Below are 18,831 nucleotides of genomic sequence, written 5' to 3'. Positions count from 1 at the left end.
TGGTGGAGGTAATGCACCAATTTGCCAAACGCCAAAAAAAACCAGAAGAAGAAGAAGACGACGAAGAAGAAGAAGAAGAAGAAGAAGAAGACGACGACGACGAAGACGACGACGAAGAAGAAGAAGAAGAAGAAGAAGAAGACGACGACGACGACGACGACCTCGTCAACACATGTAGACCAGACTAATCGAGCAGCAGCAGCGGCTCAGGCTCATCAGCCCAACACAGATCAGCCCACTCAGTGAAAATGGCGGATGACAAGGTGAGTGTGTTACCGTGCTGTGGTTTGCAACACTTTGACTTCACTTGTTTCGTCAGGTGACAGCACTTGCGAGAGGAGGTTAATCTCCGCAGTAGATGTATCTGTGCCAGAGTTAACACGGGCGTGTCGCCTCCGAATGAGACGGGTCCAAACCCCGATGCAAGCGAAGTGTTGCTGCTGCTTCGAGGAGAAAGTCGCCGCTGTAGTGTTGGAGGAGCTCTTCACAGAAAGGCCCGCCCGCTACTGTGCATCACAGACTGTACACAGATGTGTGAGGTGGTTACAGTCACAGAGCTGTTGTAGTTGACCCACTGCCTCCACTGTGGTTTGACACGGTTTTTATTATTATTGTTATTATTTTGTTTTAGGATCCTCTGAAACAGTTGAAAGATCTGACGCAGCTCAAAAGTCAGCTGGAGGAGATCCAGAGGCGAGTGGAGAACGAGGTGTCTGTCGGAATCCCTCAGGTGAGTTGTTGTCACAGCCTCTTGTGACTGAGCACATACTTGATTGTGTCCAATATGTTTTCAATTGTGCTCCCAATTCTATTTTTCTACTAATGAAGTTTGTAACTATACCGTCACTCAAAAAACAAGTAATAAAGGATATGGGCCCATATCTCTGTATATCCCAACTGGAATGTTTGTGTTACTATTATTAGGGATCGACCGATATGGCTTTTTTCAGGGCCGATACTGATATCGATTATTACTAATCTAATCTAATATAACCGATATTTGACTCTCAAAAGGTGTCAACATTTTGAATACTACAAACTCTCGAAACAAAACTTTGTTGCAATGCCCTAAAGCATGTGTTTAATTCACAGAACCTTTCAACATGACCTTAACACAAAAAGTGCAGGGAGCTATCAGCAGCATTATTATGAAGTTGAACAAACAAACAAACAAACAAACAAAGATGGACGGGACTTTGCTAAAGTCCAGTAGGTAGTGACTGCGGCTGCATTAGAGTAGTGTATTTTATAATTGTGCCCGATACCAATAACCGATAAAAATGGTGGATATCGGCGATGACAATTGATTGACCCCTTGCTATTATTGCTCTGGCTCTTATTCAACTATGTTTATGATTGCTTTGTGTTTTGATTTTTTTGCAACATAATATATCCCTTGTGCTGTATACATGTCCAGATTTTCATATTCATCTGTGCTGGGACAGTGCTAAAGATCCTGGCATCACTTCTTCTTTTTTTTTAATCTCTTGTAGGGAGGCTCTCTGTTAGGATCTCCATTTCTGAAGGGCTTCCTGGCCGGATATGTGGTGGCCAAGCTACGCTCTTCTGCCGTCCTCGGAGTTCTGCTGGGAACAATAACTGGCATGTTTGTGGCACAGAACTATCAAGTGCCCAACATTGAAAAGACTGTGAAAGAGTATCTGAACAACGCGAGGAAAGGACCTTAGTGATTTGGTCTGACAGCTCGCCCTCATGGTCTTTTACCTGTGGCATAAAAGACACAAAAGGAAATAGCATTGGAGCAGTTCGTCAGTGGCTTGTGACAGATCAGCCTTCAAGGTTTCTCGATATAACTGGATTTTCATTTGGGACTGAACGTTAAAGACTGGATTTTCTTTCTCAATTAGTTATTTTGTTTCATGTTCATTTATGTACTTCTCTCTTTCATTTTCACTTTTCACAAAATGTAAGACTTTGTACTACAATGTCTCAAGGTTTGGTCCAGTAACACTTAACAACAAATAACTTGTCTTTAGTATGGTTGCCCGGAGCAACTGTCTTAGCCCATTGCATTTTGAATCAGTCATTTTAAAATAGCCAGTGATTCCTGCAAATATTTCCTACTCCTTTTTAATGTTCAGCTGAAGTTACATATACAAAGTTATACAGAGAGTGGTGTGTCTAAGTAAATTATAATTGACATTTAAATGGTTGCGATTTAAAGATGTCCATTTAAAAAAATGCAAGGGTTTGCACTAAAGTTAGTATTCAGATTGTTAATATTTATTCTTCACCACTGATGATGATTGGGATCCAGCCTGTGGGGACGAGTTCCAGAGCGAGGAGACAGTGGGTGAAAAGGATTCAGTGGGGTGTCCTCCTGGTGCTGATGGTCCTCATCTATGGCTCTCATGCACCACTCATCACTCTCACCAAAGTAGACGGTCAAGTCCCTTTCAACCCCTCATCGTGTGTCCTCATGATTGAGTTGGCTAAACTCTCTGTCTCTCTGGCGACTCTTGTTCTGACCGGGGGAACGGCTGCCTTGCGCGCTCCACCACCTTTAGTCCTTGTGGCCCCGTACGCAGTCCCTGCGATACTCTACGCCCTCAACAATAACCTGATAGTCCTCATGCAGGCCTACATGGACCCAAGCTCATATCAAATCCTCTCTAATCTAAAAATTGCCTCCACTGCCCTGCTGTACTCGGTCTGCCTGGGCAAGAGGTTGCGGGCTGCGCAGTGGTTCGCCCTGGGGCTCCTCATGGGTGCAGGGGTGTGTCACAGTTACAGCAGCCTGGAAATAGGGGACCTTGAGGGAGCTGATGCTGAGGAAGGTCCAAGGCTTCATGTCACAGCTTGGGGGATTTTCCTTGTGCTGGTGTACTGCTTTGTGTCAGGGCTGGCAGCAGTTTACACAGAGAGGGTGCTGAAGAGCCAGAAGCTGCCCCTTAGCCTGCAGAATCTCTACCTCTATGTATTTGGTGTGGCCATCAACGGGCTTTCCTCACTCTCCTCTGTTGCGAGTGAAAAGAGCTTTCTGGAGGGATACTCGGGAGCAGTGTGGGTCATTATCGCAGGGCAGGCAGCAAACGGACTGCTGATGTCTGTGGTGCTCAAGCACGGCAGTGGGATCACCAGGCTGTTTGTCATTTCCTGCTCCATGCTGGTCAATGCTCTGTTGTCTTGGGCGACGTTAGGGCTGCGGCTCACTCCGCTTTTCCTCCTCCCTGTGTCTATGATTGGACTGGCAGCTTACCTTTATTACATATAGAAGACGCCAAATGAACCAGGAGGCCTGTTCAGCTCAAAAAGAACTCTCATCACAGTCCTCTCAAACCTCTGTTTTCTGACTTATTTGCTTTGTTTTTTTTTCCTGCCTTCTGTCTATCTGCCTTCTGAATCTTGGACTGAGCTGCAGTCAAGAATCCAATGCGTGAGAATTTACATCCTATTTTAAAGTTTAATTAGCAAGTAAAGATCCTTATATCTTCAGTTTAACATTTCTGAAGAGTGCTGCTATTGCCATGTTTTTCTCCATCATGTCACATTGGCTGCAAAGATTATTGTTACAAAGATAATGTGTTACACTCTGTTGCTATAACCAATAAATTTTCTGAAACGGTTTTATATTTCATGATGTACAGTGAGCACGCTTGTTGGTTAAATACTCATTGTTGTCGGGATAACGGTTCAGCCTTAGGATCAACTCTCACAGCTAGAGCATCCTTCAACTCTCCCAGTGCTGTAGAAGAAAAGAGAATAGATTTTTTTTTTTTTTTACACATCCTGGAAAGATGTACTATCATCTCTGGATATTAAATATTTCATGTCAGATTTTAAGTTCCATCAGTGGAAGAGGTTAAACGTACACTGACCTTTGTGGAGTTGTTTGTTGTCGGCCTGTAGCTGCTGGTTCTGGGCAGAGAGGTAGACGGCGTCCTGCACGGCCTCCAGCAGCACACATCTGTATCTGCCCTCTAACATCTTCCTCTGCTCCTCCCTCACCTGACGGAACACTCTGAACACCTGGAGAGCAGTGAAACATAAAACACGGAACCACACGGGGTCAGTGCAGGAGTGATGGCAGCCGAGATAAATCTGTGACCTTGACACTGTGTGAATCGCCAAAGTCCTGTATATTAATTGCATCCAGTGCAGTTCTGTTTTTAGATTAAAGACTTACTAATTTTGAAAGCCTTAAATATTGCTCTGAAAACTTTTAGCTAAGGCCAAGTCTGATCTTTAAGAATTCAAATACCCTTCCTCAAGCACTGAATTAGCAAATACTACAAACATGTAATAATTTGAGAAAGCTAATTGAAGATATTTAGATTCCCCAAAAACGATGTTGAAAATATCCTGTTTTTGGATATTTTTAATTTCAAACTTAAATATTAAAAACTAACCAGAATTCTCGAGTCACTTAGAGAAGTCAATATTAAAGACAAGGACTTGGAGAATGCAGGTTAAATCTCTCATCCATTCACTGCCAGATGAGACTCTCAAATAAAAAAATTGACTTGAAAATTGTTTGAATCTGTGTTCTGTCCAGGACCCAACCACCTCCCACCTGCAGGCTCTCCTCCCTCAGACAGCGCAGCTCTTTTTGGTGTTTGTGGTTCTGATCCTGCAGATCCCTCTCGGCCCGCAGGGCCTCAGTGCGCAAGGCCTCCATCTGCAGCACCAGGACCTGCCTCTCTCTGGTCAGCACCAGCAGCTCTCTCTGGGGGCTTTCCGTCTATCAGCGGAAGAATGGATGGAGCCATGAAGAAAAAAAATTCTGAGAATTAAGTTGCATATGCAGTGGTTTCCTCTGCCCACTATTAATCTTGCCTTGCATTAATTTAAACTGACTCAGCATCCCTCGCGAAGATAGATCACAAACTGCATAATGTTAAAACAAGGGCATCTCATTATCTCACCGGTAGCTCTTCCTGTGCCAAGTCTCTCTCCATCTTCTCCGCCTCCTCCTGAATTAATCTCACATGATCCTCCTTAAGTTGCCTCCTCTGCTCCATCGCCTTATTGTATTCCAGGAGAGACTGATCATTAAAATGGCAAAACAAATGTCTTGGTGCGGGTGGCCCACTGCGGCGTGCACAAATCTCATTTATACGGTTAATAGGATATTCACACAGCACTGTCGACATGATTTCCAGGCAGCTGTAAAGGTGTACATTATTACATTGAACATGGCAGAAGTTATACGCAGAGCTTTACTTGTTGACAGAGGTCAGATTTCTCTGTAACGGCCCCGTTCTTCAGCTTCTCCTCTCTGAGAGCCTCCTTCAGCGCCTGGATTCTCGCTACTCTCTCCTGGACTTTCTCCACACTGCCTTTACCCTCTGTGGATAACACACACACACACACACACACACACTATCATTTACGTCTCTAAGATGACACATTTTTCCATATCACAGCAATTTACCTCGGATATGTTCTTCCATTTCCCGTCTCAGTTGGTCTTGTAAATATTTCATTGCATCCGTACTCTCTTTGTGTTCACTGCTGTGCCGGTTGCTGTTGGGGGTCTGACGACTCCGCTGAATCGGTGCAAAACAACGGTGATAATTCCATTAGACAGTGGGAACACACGTTGTTTCTTATAATTTAGTTCAACTCGTGTGGAAAAGCAACCTGTGTTTTTCCTTTTATCTTATTTGACTCTTCTCTCCGACTCGCCCATGACTGATTCTTCACAATCTGTTGGAGAGACCGCAGACTGCACTTCAGTTATGACCTCAGTTGGTCTCTACAGGTATAGGTGCAGCGTTGGCCCAAAGAAGAGTGAAGAGTCACCTGCAGGTCTTGAGTCAGCTCTGCCAGCCTGTGGATGTTGGGAGCTTCACTTTCCCCCTGTGACATCATTAGAGTTTGGACATCCAGGATCTTATCTCGGATCTCCCGTTCGGTTGCTTTTGGACACCAGCGACCTACGGTGGCTTTAGTGACCAGACTTCTCGCTCTCTGGGCCAAAGCCAAGGCAGAAGGCGTCTCATCATCCAGAAGACCTGGTGGGCAAGGAGGGGAGTCCGTTGAACACCCAATATCCAATATGATAAAAGTTGTGGTGGTGGAGCGCAGATAATTACTGACCCTGAGGGCTGATACAGTAGAGGAGGACGGCTCTACTGTTTCCCGTTAAGGCTTCATGTAGGAGGAAAGGAAGGAGCTTGTCAGACGCTGTCGCTCCACCCTGGATTTGGTCCACAACCTTCAGCAGTGGGCTGACTCTGGAGAATATTCAGCTGTTACTATTGAGTCCAACACATATTTGGGAATACTTAATCCTTTTCTTTGGGTCTTAAATTGTGATAAAGTGGTCTGCGTGAACTGTGCATTTGGAAATCAAGGCTCTTGATGCATTTTAGCTCTTTTGATTGAACCTTATTTTGGCACATGAACTTTATTCAAGCGCTGCTTAGAACATAGTACGCACTGTAGATTTGGTACACAGGGAGCATTGCAAATTGTATTTGATGCTGTGTGAAGTTGCTAGGCTCATGCAAGAGATTCATGAATTTATTTGACTGAATGGTAGAGGTTTGGGAGACTTTGAGCTTAACTTTGTTCATATGTCGAACAAATGCTTTTGTCCTCATTTCTGATTTGAGTCAATTAACAGGCCCCTTTCACAGCATTTTGTCTTGCCACGGTAGGAAAAGCGCAGGTGTTAGTGAGCAATGGCTCCGCTGTGTTGTTGTGAGTCCACATGAACGACACCAGATCTTTGAAACTGAGGGAGATAAATGGAATTCAGCCATCATCCCTGTTTTTGTTTACCCCTGTGCCTGTGGTAGTTTCCTGCCAAAGACTTGAAGATAAAGGGTTTTTATGGTGCAACAAATACATTGCTCCACAGGCCAGCAATGCACCATTGATAGGGACAGGATTTGACTGGTGTATATCCTCCTACAGCATCACTCGTTTTGTAATATTTCTTCACTGGAAGACTCCCGATGAACTGTTCAACTGCTCACAGAGTATGTGAAACTGACAAACTCAGGAAGTCATTAGTAAAGGGAAACAATCCTCAACTACAACAATCCGTCAAGCAACTCAACTGTAAATGTCAACAAACTTTGGTAGTTATAACTAACTATATAAGGGGTTGCTTATTCAAAAGTGATTGCTTTGGAAATAACCTAGCAAAGAGCTGAACAAATGTCTACGGTGCCAAGCTATCTATTGAGATATTTGGTATCTCATTGTGTGAGAGTATTGGACTGACCCTCTGAGGTCGGTCCTGCTGGCTCCCCCTGCCAGGCTGAACAGCTGCAGCCGGCTGTGGCAGACCTCTGACTCCGCCTCCTCGGGATGAAGTTTCCACTCAACAGCCACCGAGAACAGGGAACTACATCTGAGGGGGGAACATACCATGAACACGTGGAGCCGATAAGTTCATTCATTCGTACATTTCAGGAAAGAGCAACGAGACCGACACCTTTGCAGAAAACCCAGAGGTGAATCTGCTACGTGGACAATCCAGCCCCTCACGTGACAGTAAGACACTCAGCTGTAGTTGTGATAAGCCATTGTATTGAACCCAATTCAATTGAATTCACTTAATGGATTGCATGGTCAGAGATTATTTGAACTACCTGCTGGAAATGGAGCCTGCTCCGGCCTCCAGTGTCTCCCTGCGTGTTTCATACAGAACATAGGCTTCTTCCTCCGAAGACACACACACCTCACATAAACCTCCTACAAGACTGGGAAAGAACATTGCACACACTTAAATGTACATGTAGGGTATTATTATTATTCCACACACACATGCACACACACACACACACACACACACACACACACACACACACGCACAAGGTCCTCACAATGTCAAAATATCTTCGCAACAATGGTGTTGAGCCAAAATTGGTGCTCTCAATTATAGAACACACACACACACACAGGGGCAACATTAATACCCTGCTGCGGATTGGGGCATACAGCAGCATGTATGAATTTTCCCTCGGATGCTTTTCTTTGTTTATCGCATCTATTTCGATACCCTGGTGGTCATTAGCTCACCTTCCGAGGACTGGGTGTGTGACTAGTTTTAGAGTCTGCCTGTTGGGGCTGAGGACATCCACAGCAGTTCCATCTGGATAAAACTGACAGTGGAAAAACAGCAGAAGTTATCCTGCACTGCATTGTGTCCATTATCATTTGTGGGTACCACTGTTTTCTCCACACAAACCTGAAGGGACGACACAGAGATGAACAACTCCTCTTTCACCCGTGACAGCATGCGACTAAACAGATTCGCCAGGAGCTGCGAGAGAGTCAACAGGAAGATTACTTGCGAGAACACATCACGTCCGGCCAATATTAAGTGTAGTTTGGTTTTGGGTCGCACCTGTTTGATGATACTGTGGTACGTCAGGGTGCAAATCCTCTCTGTGGGGACTCCACATATCAGCAGGGCTCCATTATAACCACTGCATACGGACTCTGTGAGTGGCTGCAGGAGCTCAGGCTGGAAACTCTGCAGATTTACTGTGTATTCAGACTTTCAGTTTGCAGACATCACAATAATTGGTAGTGATAAGAGGCTCAAAAAGAACAATCATGTTGGCATAAGTCAGAGATCAGAAGCTCTTCTCTACCTGTAGGTTGTCATCATTCACAACTTGGTCAAAGGAGAAGGACGTTGCTTCCTGATTGGGAAAAATAAGATAATTACCGCAGTGAGGGTTTGCACAGAGCAAATGGCTGAAAGCTGATTAGTGACTGTGAGTAAACGTGAATGTTCTACCTTATTCTTTGCTGATGTGTAGCTCACACCATGTCCGTCTTCACTAATTACTACGCAGTCATCACCCTCTATCAGCACAAACAAGACATTTACAAGTCGAATCTCCAGTGACAGCATGGGACATTTACAGGTTTGACACTCTTGCGTTTGATTTACCTGGGATTCCACAAAGTACGACTCCCACTCGCACTGTTTCAGCTCCCTCACACATCTGCACGGGGATCAAGTCGGAGCCATTATGAGAGACTCATAAAAAAGTCATCTTCATCACCTCAGATTCTACGGTGCATTTATTGGCAAACACTATCACGGTTGTAAAAAAATATATAGTACTCACGGGTGCGTTTGTGTTCACAGTGGCCGTCCTGAGCTTATGCCTACTAGCCAAAGTGTCACCTGGATTTCATTACACAGACTGAATTATTAAAGAGGCTGAATCCACTTTCACTGGTCTGTGTGACCAGAGTACAGTTACCAAGACGGACAGAAAGGTCTCAACTGGGGTTTTCTGAGCAGTGGCCTAATGATTTTTAAATAATTTGATTCCACCATCTTCACGATGTTATTTTGGGATATCACACTGTTATAACATTAATAACAGATTCCTTAGATCATTCAGTGTAATTCATGTAGATGTTTGAACATTTTACAATATTAAACTCGAAGGGCGCTCAGAGAGCACAAACCTCCACCAAGGCTGATTGGCCACTTTTCATGTTTTTGAGATCAGGTGCCACATCAGATAAAACGATCAAATAAAAAAGCATTTTCTGAACTGTATGAAAATGTCTCTCTCGCCATGTGAAATAAGTGAAAACAAATTACCCTGGATCTGCCTGTTTATCTGTATCTGCTCCAAAATGCAGTGGGTTATTCCTCGGGTCATGGTCATGTCCCAGCCCTCCACGAGATTTCATAGAAATTGGTTTAGTCGTTTTTGAGTAATCCTGCTGACAGACATTCTAATAGCTTTATTAATGGTAAATATATCATGTGTAATTCATAATAGATCAGTTGTTTGCCAATAAGAGAGAGCAATTCTTGAGTTGACAGATTGTGAGAATTCCTTGACTTGCTAAAGAAGTTGTTAACAAATGGACTGGTCCAGCTTGTGCCTATAAATGTCTCATAAATATTTGAAAACATAAGATAGATTTATGCCTCCATGTGGCTGGAGGCATCATGTTTTCATGTTAGAATTTGATGGTCAAGGTCAAGGTCACCTCAAAAATCACATTTTGCCGCAACAACTCAATAATTCACAAGCTGATTATGACAAAGTTTAACACAAATGTCTAATATAATAAGATTAAATTTTATTTCTAAAGGTCAAAAGTCAACTTCCCTGTGACATTTTTCAACATCATAACTCAGGAACAGAAGGGGGAGATTGTGACTGGTTGGCATAAGCATCTCATACATGTGACACTCATATTCATAACCACAGGGCAATAATTCTAGTTCAGCCATTAGTTACAATCCATAAACTCTTCATAAAGGCTGCCTTGTTATACAGTGGTGGAAAGGCGATCACCCTAACCCCTGGAACTACAGTAAACCAATGAATGGCATCGAGCGGAGAGGAAAGCCGTGGTGTTGTGTGCCACAACTTCTTAATGGGCTTTAATTTTAGATGGTCTGAATTGGACAGAATAGAATAAATCATACTAATGTGTTAACATGTGTCTGGGGCATGAGTTTATTCATTGCACTGATTAATGAAAAAGGAGATTGTGATATTATTGAATGTGAGTTTTTTTCATAAGGGGAAAAAATTTGAATAAAAACATCTTACATACATCTGTCAGCTCCAGCTTCAAAGCCTGGAAATAAATAAAGTGATGATAAATCACGCTCCTGAAGTGACTGTGAGTCCAAAAAGCAGGACCAGAACCAGTCCATGAGTCAGTGTCATAGTAGGCAGGACAGACGGACAGCACCACTTGAAAGATCTTTTTGAAATGTGTAAATGTAGGATTTTAAAATAAAATGATAATATATATATATATATATATATATATATATATATATATATATATATATATATATATATATTTAAGATTAGAAAGACCTTTTAAAGCTGGAACCTATAGAAACTCGGCACATACACAATATTATCTGCGTATCACTGACTTCAGATCTTCGCCTTCAGGTGTTGGCTTGGCTCTTCCCTTCCTTTGCCTCACACCTCTTATAAAAGAAGACGGAGACCTGCGTTCGAGGACATACTGTGCAGTACACTCTAGATACACCACTGAATATTCCCTAAAAATAATCTTTTAGGTCTGATCTTTGTCATTGCACAAACACTTCTCCACCAATCTAAATTGAGCTGGCAGAGAAATACATCCCTCCAGAACATGAGTAACTAGCTTCCACCAGCAGCTCTGAGGACTGAGGGAGTTTGCTGAGAGACAAACCCACACGTTCTTTTGCTTTGACCCTGTTAATTGAATTCGATGATTATATCTTGAACTGGGTGTCAGCTTGTTAACTTTGCATCTTTAGTGTCTCTCCGTAATCATCTTAAAACATGTTCAGTGGAAGAGGGATGCGGTGGTTGCAAAATCATCTGGATACGTCTCGTGTGTGCTTCGTTGAAATGTGAAACCAGAAACAAGAAACAGAATATCCAGGACTGATCCAAACAATTTCACTGCATCTAATCATATAAAATTTTATTCAGGCCTTGTTTAGTCTTTAGCTTTAACAATCATTTGATCTCAAGACATGACAGGAGTTGATTGCATATGTATACAAATACAAACATGTAGTTAGGAAAACTTTATTTCACTGCCTCGTATGTGCACATTGTTTAATGGGGTGGATCACTCAGCACTTTGAATTGCCTTGTTGTTGAAATGTGATATTCAGCTAGTTTTGGTTTCATTTGTTTGTGGCGCTCACCGCCTTAAAAACAATCCGTGGAATATTCCACAGAACTGTGAGCAGTTGTTTTTTTTGTACTTCGAGTGAGCCATCCCATAAAGCATGCGGCCAGCCCTTTGACAAAAACTCAAATACTTAAATATACTATGGATAATATGAGTATCTATGCAGAAATATCAATGAGAAAACCCCCAAATAAGTCAGTTATAAAAGACAGAAACTGCAGAGATTAAAATCGCGACACCGTAAAAGGCCTTGTATTTGATTTCCAGTAGCCAGCAAAGCAGTTAAAATCAAGAGATGACATGGAAGAAAAACTGATCAGGCACCAGCTTGAAATAACTGATCTCTCTTGTCCGTTACGTTGCCTGATGAAAAGAGGCGCCGTGCTTCAGACGTTGCTCCATTTGTCTCACTCACCTGGGGAAATTAAGAAACACAACAAATGAGGGCGTGTAGCAACCAGCAGATCCTTGAGAATAGGCGGACAACATTGATCTTTTCAAACTTCCCAAGATCTTATATGCGCGCATTAAACTTTGAAGCTCTCACCATCGGCGCCGAGGGCCTTCTGAATCCGCATTGGGTGGACCATCATGCGGGGAGCACCTGAACAGAAAGAAAACAGGCAATTGAGGTGCGTTCTTCAGTCTCACATGAAGAGCAGCGGATGCAGCGATGGATCATGAAGGCCTTTAATCTGCGTCGTTCACCTCTCTGACAGTTGGGGTGTCCACGGACGCTGGTGCCCTCGATGACTCGGCCGTTCTTGTCAACACACCAGCAGAAGCCGGTGGGGAACCAGCACTGTTTGGGCAGGTACTGGCCCTGCTCGTCACACTGGGGCTTGTAGGAACCGACCTTTCCGGGCCCAGGTGCTGCCTCCAACTGGCATTTGGTCTTGGTCACAGTGGCTGAGACAAGGAAGAGGAAGACAACACTGGGACATGAATCCCCTGTTTGGTGTTAATTATCCGTGACTGTGGAGTGCAAGCAGTTGGTAGTGTTGTGTTAAAGCAAAAGTTGAACTGTTTCCAGTGGAAAATAAATGATAGTTGTCGACTACTGATATTCTCGCATTATTCTCTCGGCCAAAATAAATATTCCTTCATGGCTAGGCCAAGTCTTTTTTTCAGGTTTCACCATTATAGTATAGGGATATGATGAGGATCATGAAGGTGATTTACCCTTTGGAAGATGTATCCACATCTCCTAGAATTGCTCCTAAAAACTCAGTGACAGTAGCAGAAATAAGGTGTAGTATGTTGTGGTCATGGTTTTGCACCAAAATAATAGTAAAATCTCTCTTGATCGTGTAAACTCCTTGCTCAGCGTTTCTATGTCCCATGAATACTCTCACAGCACTTTAAGACATCCATAGTCGTTGATAAGGACTGGATAAGAACATCAGTTTGATACTAAAATGTCAAGTAAAGAAAGTTGCAGTAACCGGGCTCAGATGTGGGCGGTGCAGACTGTGCCATCTGGAAGATCAGCCAGTAACGCAGCCAGGACTCAAAGCTCTGCAGAGAGAAATATGACAGGACAATGTAATTTGATTCATTTCTATAAATCATTCTATTAGTTCCGGTTTGAGTGAGTGTGAGGCTTCACCTTCCACTCGCTGTCATTCATCTGCTGCTTCAGGCTCTGCAGGTTGGCCAGGAAGGTCTCATTGAACTGTGGCAGCTGGGAATCCTGATCAAAACACGACCAAAGCTCAGCGACAGCAGCGCATTAACACACAACATCAGCAAAATGATGGACACATGGTACAGTGAGCGGAGCGCGGCATACTGAACCTGCAGGAGATCTGTCAGCTGTTTCTCCACGCTGACAACAGCAGTGTCCTGCAGTTTCTGATGGGAGAGGACAGAGGAGTCAAATACTTCAATCTTCGGTACAAATGATGATGTTAAAGCATTCGTCCCGTCGAGGACAATAATCTAAGTCTTAAACAAGCCTGTGAGCACCTGGATACAGATAAATGGAAAGGTGAAAACTCACTGTCAAGGGCATCACGGAGTCATCCCCCGCAACGAAATCCATCATTAGAGGCAGGCTGCTCATTGACACCCTCTTTGGATTCATATCTGAAAACAAACACACAAACAAACATGAATTAGTTAATTACTTTATTTAACAAAAAAAGAGAGGATCTTGGGGAATGTACAGAAGAACTTTTTTGGTATAAGATATATATTCAGTCATTACATATTTGTTTTAAAAAACACCAAAGCACCACAGAACAAATAACACAGTGAGGTCACAGAAAAATCTTTTGGACCCAACAGGTGTTCAATGACGTGTTGAATGCTAGATAATGTAGGCTACTGTAAAATATACTGTTGGGGTAACTCCCCATGACACTGCTTGAAATTAATTTAACGATAACTTGAAAACGACAAACTGCTCACTTCTCCCCTTTATGAATCACAAGTAAAACTTTTAAAAGGTCAAGTTCCGTAAAACAAACTCCCACTTCCTTCTTCACGTCATTCCTACAGCCCCCCACCCCCTCCTCCCCCTGCTCCCCTGCTCCTCCTCCTCCCCTGTTCTGAGGAAGACCATAGCTGTGTCATCCTTTACCCTGCGATGAGCGGGTCCACTGTTTGGCCATTTGGTCTGAGTTCTTCTGCAGTGTGGTGATCTGCCGCTTCTGGCTCAACATCATGTAGGCTGTGAAGACCTGGCTGGCCAGCAGCAGGCAAGCAAGGGTCGTCAGGCCCGCCACCTTGAAAGCACGGCTGTTGGAGCCCCTGAGAGAGAGAGAGAGAGAAGAATATGTCATTTATCTTGAATCTGAGAGAAACCAAATTTGGATTTTAACTTGAAGAGGACTTTCCTTGGTTTGAAAGTGACAAGGAAGGGATTTCCAAAAATGCTGTATTTTGAAATTCGAACAAACAACAAAAGATGCCCGATGTAACATGGAAACAAAAAAACACGACCTCTCTATAGAGTTGTCACAATGATACCTAACATAAGGGCTGAAACCTAAATACCAGTATTTTTTTTGGCCCGCTGCTCTCATCAGCCAATAGAACTGGAAGTGTCACCAGTTACTAGGCAGACGTCCTCTCCTGATTCCACAGGGGAGAACTATCCAAGCAGTTGCGTCAATGAAAAGTGAAACTTCCACCAGGAAATACATGTATTTCATAAACAAAGTATTATTTACTTTTAAGACGCTTTGGAGCTCGCTCTGTTTTATTTCAAGAGGATATCATTCAACATAATTGAAGTCATAGACCATTAGAACAATATAGTCATTGTTGTTGACACAGCAGGGTTTTAAGCATCTCTCACAACTTAACACACACCAATCAAATATTAGAGAAGTTACACTTCTATGTGAGTGTCCACAGCCCACCTTAAAAGTGATCAACGTTGATATTAAAATAATAAACTGTTTCGTTTTCTCTGCGGTTAATTATGAACCAATAAGATTAAAGCTGCGTCATTTGCTGGCAAACACCAACGGAGGTGAATATCCTCTGTGCACCAAAACGGAGATGCCTAAAAATCTGTCAAATTATAAAAAAACATTTGACACATAAAAAGTTACTGTAACGTGCGCATATCTTTCAATTGCATTATTTTGTTCTTCTTCTTTTTCATACTTCTGCTTACTTACCAGATATTATATACTAGAACGACATCCGAGTTATAATTTGATTTTTAATGAAGTGTAATGTTTTTCATGTTGAGTTTCACTCACCTTCTGGGTTCAGAGGGGGTGATGAGGCCATGGGCACTGCCCGTCAGACTCTCTCGGTCCTGTTGAGCATCTTCTGGAGATCGTTCCATCTCAATCTGTCGGTTTCTTAGAAACAAAACGAACTGGAATGAAAGCCCAGCGGGTCAAGTGAATAAATTGCTTCGGAGACGAGGAAGCAGCCGCGGACAGGTTCCTCAGCAAGGTGAAGGGCTGTGGAAAGTCCCGGTGTTTTTAAGCCCTGTGGGACGGCCCAGAGCCGCAGGAGCGCACGGGGATTTCTGATTGGTCGGATCGACAGCGCATCACTTGTTGGCAGAGGCAGACAACAGTGAAACAGTGGGAGTATATTTACAGCCTGTATTTTATCAACTTGTAAATGTATGCAATATTTTCATACAAACATTCCTACTTAGATACTGTATATTGTACGATTGTATACTCAAAATAAAACTTTTTTTGCATATTATATTTCCCCTTCCTCATAAGTGATTTACAGTGAAACGAAATATGCCATAAAAAGCAAAAAGACAGTTCTACTGCCTCTAACACCAACAATGCAGTAGAAGTTCAGAGATACTAAAATGCACTTTTATTCTGAAACACTCTATACTATATTATGAAAGTACTTTGTCTTCTATCATTTATTGTAATGCAGTGTACTTCCTGAAATAAAAGGGTTGCTTCTTTTGCAGGTTCTCCGAACAAGGAATTAAAATGAACCAACATCTCCTCTGGCTTGTGTTAAATATCAGGACAGTTCAAAACAGGACTGTGCTTCATGTCATTTTAAGAGATTTAGTTTCTTCTCACTAATGTACCTCATCGCGAAGTGAAACCAAAATACAAATCAACCAAGCAAAGTAACGAGGAACTGATGGTGAACCAAGTTTCTAGAAATCATCATCGAATTAAGTGGAGTTTGTTAAAATTTGACTTTGAAAAGAAGGGGAAAAAACCCAACTACTGAAAAATACAGTGGTGTTTTATTTGCAAATTAAAAAGCACCAACAATATTAGTTACACTGTAAAAATTATTGACAACAATTACAAATCTTTATCATACAGTCCAGGAGATTAGTACCATCATTGCTGTTATGTGTTATCACTTAATACTTTATATGGAGAGACTCAGTACCTCTGTACAATGGTTGGCAGTGAGAGGACATGAGAGGAAACAATCGTAGCGATCACATCTCCGCACAATGAAATGATCCAGACTCCCCTCAGTACAGCACTGACATTTCACACTATAGGAATGGGCCGATGGAGAGCGTAAACCCAAACACATTCAATAATTTAGGTCTACCGAGGGCTGCGTATTATGTACATTACAAAGTCAGGAAATAAAGGACCAACATGTGCATTGTTATCACATCAGAACATTGTACAAAACTATTGCAATAAGAGCAGCTTTTTGTTATCTATGCTTGACATCTAGTTGCAGTGGTAACATCTCGACCGACAACTGAACATCCAAACTGGGCATACTGTTGGTTTGTCTGGCAACTTTACATGTTTATCCCAGAGACAGCCCCCCCAGTTTTTTACTCATCTAGTAAATTAGAAATAAGAGACAAATAAGACAAAATATACAGTTTCGACAAAAACCCAAAGCTGAAAACTGATTTTGAAATGCACAATCTTGTTCTGTACACTATCTGAATCTATCGAACCAGAGTGCCTAGTTCAACATACAGTAGCTAGCTTATGATCTTCTTCACAGATTATAGTAGGAGCCGTTTTTGTTAGTGTGCTTTCCAGTAACCTGTATGCTCAGAATCAATGTCCACTTGAGTGCCTTAAATATTGTGCTTTCAACATCCTATCCTGCTACCCCTGCTTTAGCCAATTCAGTGGTCGTTGATCGGACTCAAGACGAAGCTGAGCTGAACAGTTTAACTAACTGTACTGTACATCTGGCCTATCTCAGAAAACTGAGCCAAGATGTTTAGTTTTGGTACATTCTACAATAATGCATTACCATCAGCATTACAGAAATTTTAAAATGAAAACAGAGTACAGAAAAAAAAACGTAAAACTTCTAAAGAAGAAAAAGAAAAAGAAAAGAAAAGGTCCATGTGGTAATAGTTTAATAAAGACTCTTCCCTGGCACTTGTAAATGTGATAACTAGATTCTACCAAGGCCTATCAAGTGAGGCTACAACATGCAGCCTGAGTCAAGACGCCAGATGTCCCATTCTCCTCTAATAAAAACATACAAATCAAAGGCATTTGCAACCAATGTCTCTCCAGTAAATCAGGCCATCGTCCATTTAGTCAATGTCATGTAGCCTGTTTTCATGAGCTCCAAACAACGCAACTCATAACCGGAGACACAGGTGGCGCCGGCGTTTGTCCTTTGTCCCCGTTTCCCCCCCCCCCCCTTCCTTTGATAATCAGGAAGAAGTTCATGCGAAGAAAGAAGATCTGATTAAGGAGAGCAGGGAAGTGATTATCAAACACTAAAGGTCCCTCCCTCCTTCGGAACACAGTGGAAGCCATCGTCGTGGCCAACGGCCTCTGGAGCTGCCAGCTGCTGAAAGCAACTGCGCTCTGTTCGTGCTCGCCATGTTCGTTTGGGGAAGATCGCAGTCACAGTAAGTGTTGAGTTCAAGTTAGGCGTCCGACACCTCAAATCTCAATATCGTTCACCCGCTATTTAGAATCTTCATCAGGTCCACTTGGCCGGCGTCCGTCAGCGGAGGGAAGCCATGGTTCAGTGTGATGAGCTGAGGTCTGCCCCTGTGGTGCTGCTACCTGGTGTGGACCAGCTCTTCTCTGAGCCAGCTGGGCAGCGGCTGACCCATTCTGTAGAGCAGCTTCGACAGCTCAATATTGTGATCCCTATAGTATTCCCTGAGGAACCCCTGGGACTGAAGGAGAGAGAGAGGTAAGATGAAATCATATCACAAAAATATAAAAAAGGACAGCAAAAAAAACCAACTAACCATGTAGGTTAAATATAATGAATATAAGAATAAGAAATTACATGAGAAAACATGCATCTCTTGCAAAAGATCATACCTCAGCATCCATGTCAGGATACCTGCGCCCTTTACTCTTTCCCAAACACTTTGTCTTCCCTCCCTCCAGCAGCTGACACCAGAAACCTTTCTTAGGATCGAACCTGCACATAAAAGAGAATAAATTATACATGTGGTTACCAATTACTGCCCTCCTATAGATCGCTCACAAAACTATTTAAGAGAGAGACTTGTGGCAAATTGCTAGAGCAGGAAATAACTTATGCTAGGTGAGTGGGGCCAAGCTGTGGAGGTCTGCCTTGTTTGACCTGCTGCACAACTGAAACTAAACTCAAAAGTACGAACTGTTGTTCTATATGGACACGTGGTGAATGGTGACTAGGATCTACAGTACCAGCTCCAAACAACTACAGTATCCTGTGGAGCCTAAAGGCAAAAGTCAATCTGTGAACTAATTTGTAAATTTGGCAGTTGGAAATAAAATTACACAGAGTGGTTTCAAGTGAAGGAGG

The 18,831-nt window shown here is 42.7% G+C and overlaps 5 protein-coding genes across 6 annotated transcripts in view; 2 read left to right on the top strand and 3 right to left on the bottom strand.

Annotated features, from left to right (window-relative positions):
- Window positions 1–106: 106 nt before the first annotated feature.
- Window positions 107–2,226, top strand: LOC118319683 (SLC35A4 upstream open reading frame protein). 2 transcript variants are annotated; one of them, XM_035650241.2, is made up of 3 exons: window positions 107–263; window positions 632–730; window positions 1,494–2,226. In XM_035650241.2, the coding sequence occupies exons 1-3, from the start codon at window positions 249–251 to the stop codon at window positions 1,686–1,688; spliced, it is 309 nt and encodes a 102-aa protein (XP_035506134.1). In that variant the 5' UTR covers window positions 107–248; the 3' UTR covers window positions 1,689–2,226. The 2 variants fall into 2 exon arrangements, with proteins under 2 accessions (XP_035506134.1, XP_035506135.1); XM_035650242.2 differs by lacking the exon at window positions 107–263 and adding an exon at window positions 291–539.
- A 28-nt stretch (window positions 2,227–2,254) lies between these two features.
- On the top strand, window positions 2,255–3,587 carry slc35a4 (solute carrier family 35 member A4). The gene has a single exon (XM_035650239.2). It carries the CDS (start codon window positions 2,261–2,263, stop codon window positions 3,233–3,235), a length of 975 nt encoding a protein of 324 aa, XP_035506132.2. The 5' UTR covers window positions 2,255–2,260; the 3' UTR covers window positions 3,236–3,587.
- On the bottom strand, window positions 3,565–11,232 carry si:dkey-201i24.3 (kinesin-like protein KIF17). Its single transcript, XM_047334450.1, has 17 exons — window positions 8,882–11,232; window positions 8,726–8,793; window positions 8,577–8,627; window positions 8,327–8,455; window positions 8,168–8,242; window positions 7,999–8,081; window positions 7,569–7,679; window positions 7,199–7,327; window positions 6,064–6,200; window positions 5,767–5,978; window positions 5,605–5,670; window positions 5,396–5,510; window positions 5,185–5,309; window positions 4,887–5,006; window positions 4,535–4,702; window positions 3,840–3,990; window positions 3,565–3,706 (listed from the first exon to the last, which is right to left on the bottom strand). Exons 1-17 carry the CDS (start codon window positions 8,934–8,936, stop codon window positions 3,633–3,635), a joined length of 1,869 nt encoding a protein of 622 aa, XP_047190406.1. The 5' UTR covers window positions 8,937–11,232; the 3' UTR covers window positions 3,565–3,632.
- A 154-nt stretch (window positions 11,233–11,386) lies between these two features.
- Window positions 11,387–15,558, bottom strand: LOC118319682 (H-2 class II histocompatibility antigen gamma chain). The gene is made up of 9 exons (XM_035650240.2): window positions 15,336–15,558; window positions 14,204–14,373; window positions 13,622–13,707; window positions 13,417–13,473; window positions 13,229–13,312; window positions 13,065–13,137; window positions 12,328–12,528; window positions 12,167–12,223; window positions 11,387–12,034 (listed from the first exon to the last, which is right to left on the bottom strand). The coding sequence occupies exons 1-9, from the start codon at window positions 15,422–15,424 to the stop codon at window positions 12,027–12,029; spliced, it is 825 nt and encodes a 274-aa protein (XP_035506133.1). The 5' UTR covers window positions 15,425–15,558; the 3' UTR covers window positions 11,387–12,026.
- A 741-nt stretch (window positions 15,559–16,299) lies between these two features.
- LOC118319679 (bifunctional heparan sulfate N-deacetylase/N-sulfotransferase 1) overlaps window positions 16,300–18,831 on the bottom strand; it is a 38,372-nt gene continuing 35,840 nt past the window's right edge. The window contains exons 14-15 of the mRNA XM_035650237.2: window positions 18,360–18,462; window positions 16,300–18,208 (exon numbers count right to left, since the gene is read on the bottom strand). Of these exons, the coding sequence (XP_035506130.1) occupies window positions 18,089–18,208; window positions 18,360–18,462 (223 nt within the window). The 3' untranslated portion in view covers window positions 16,300–18,088. The remainder of the gene's footprint in view (window positions 18,209–18,359; window positions 18,463–18,831) is intronic.

This window comes from Scophthalmus maximus, chromosome 9, assembly GCF_022379125.1.
Source record: "Scophthalmus maximus strain ysfricsl-2021 chromosome 9, ASM2237912v1, whole genome shotgun sequence".
In the NCBI taxonomy this organism is placed as follows: Eukaryota; Metazoa; Chordata; class Actinopteri; order Pleuronectiformes; family Scophthalmidae; genus Scophthalmus; species Scophthalmus maximus.
Note: the sequence above shows the minus strand (reverse complement) of the source record. Positions and strands in the feature narration are given on the sequence as shown.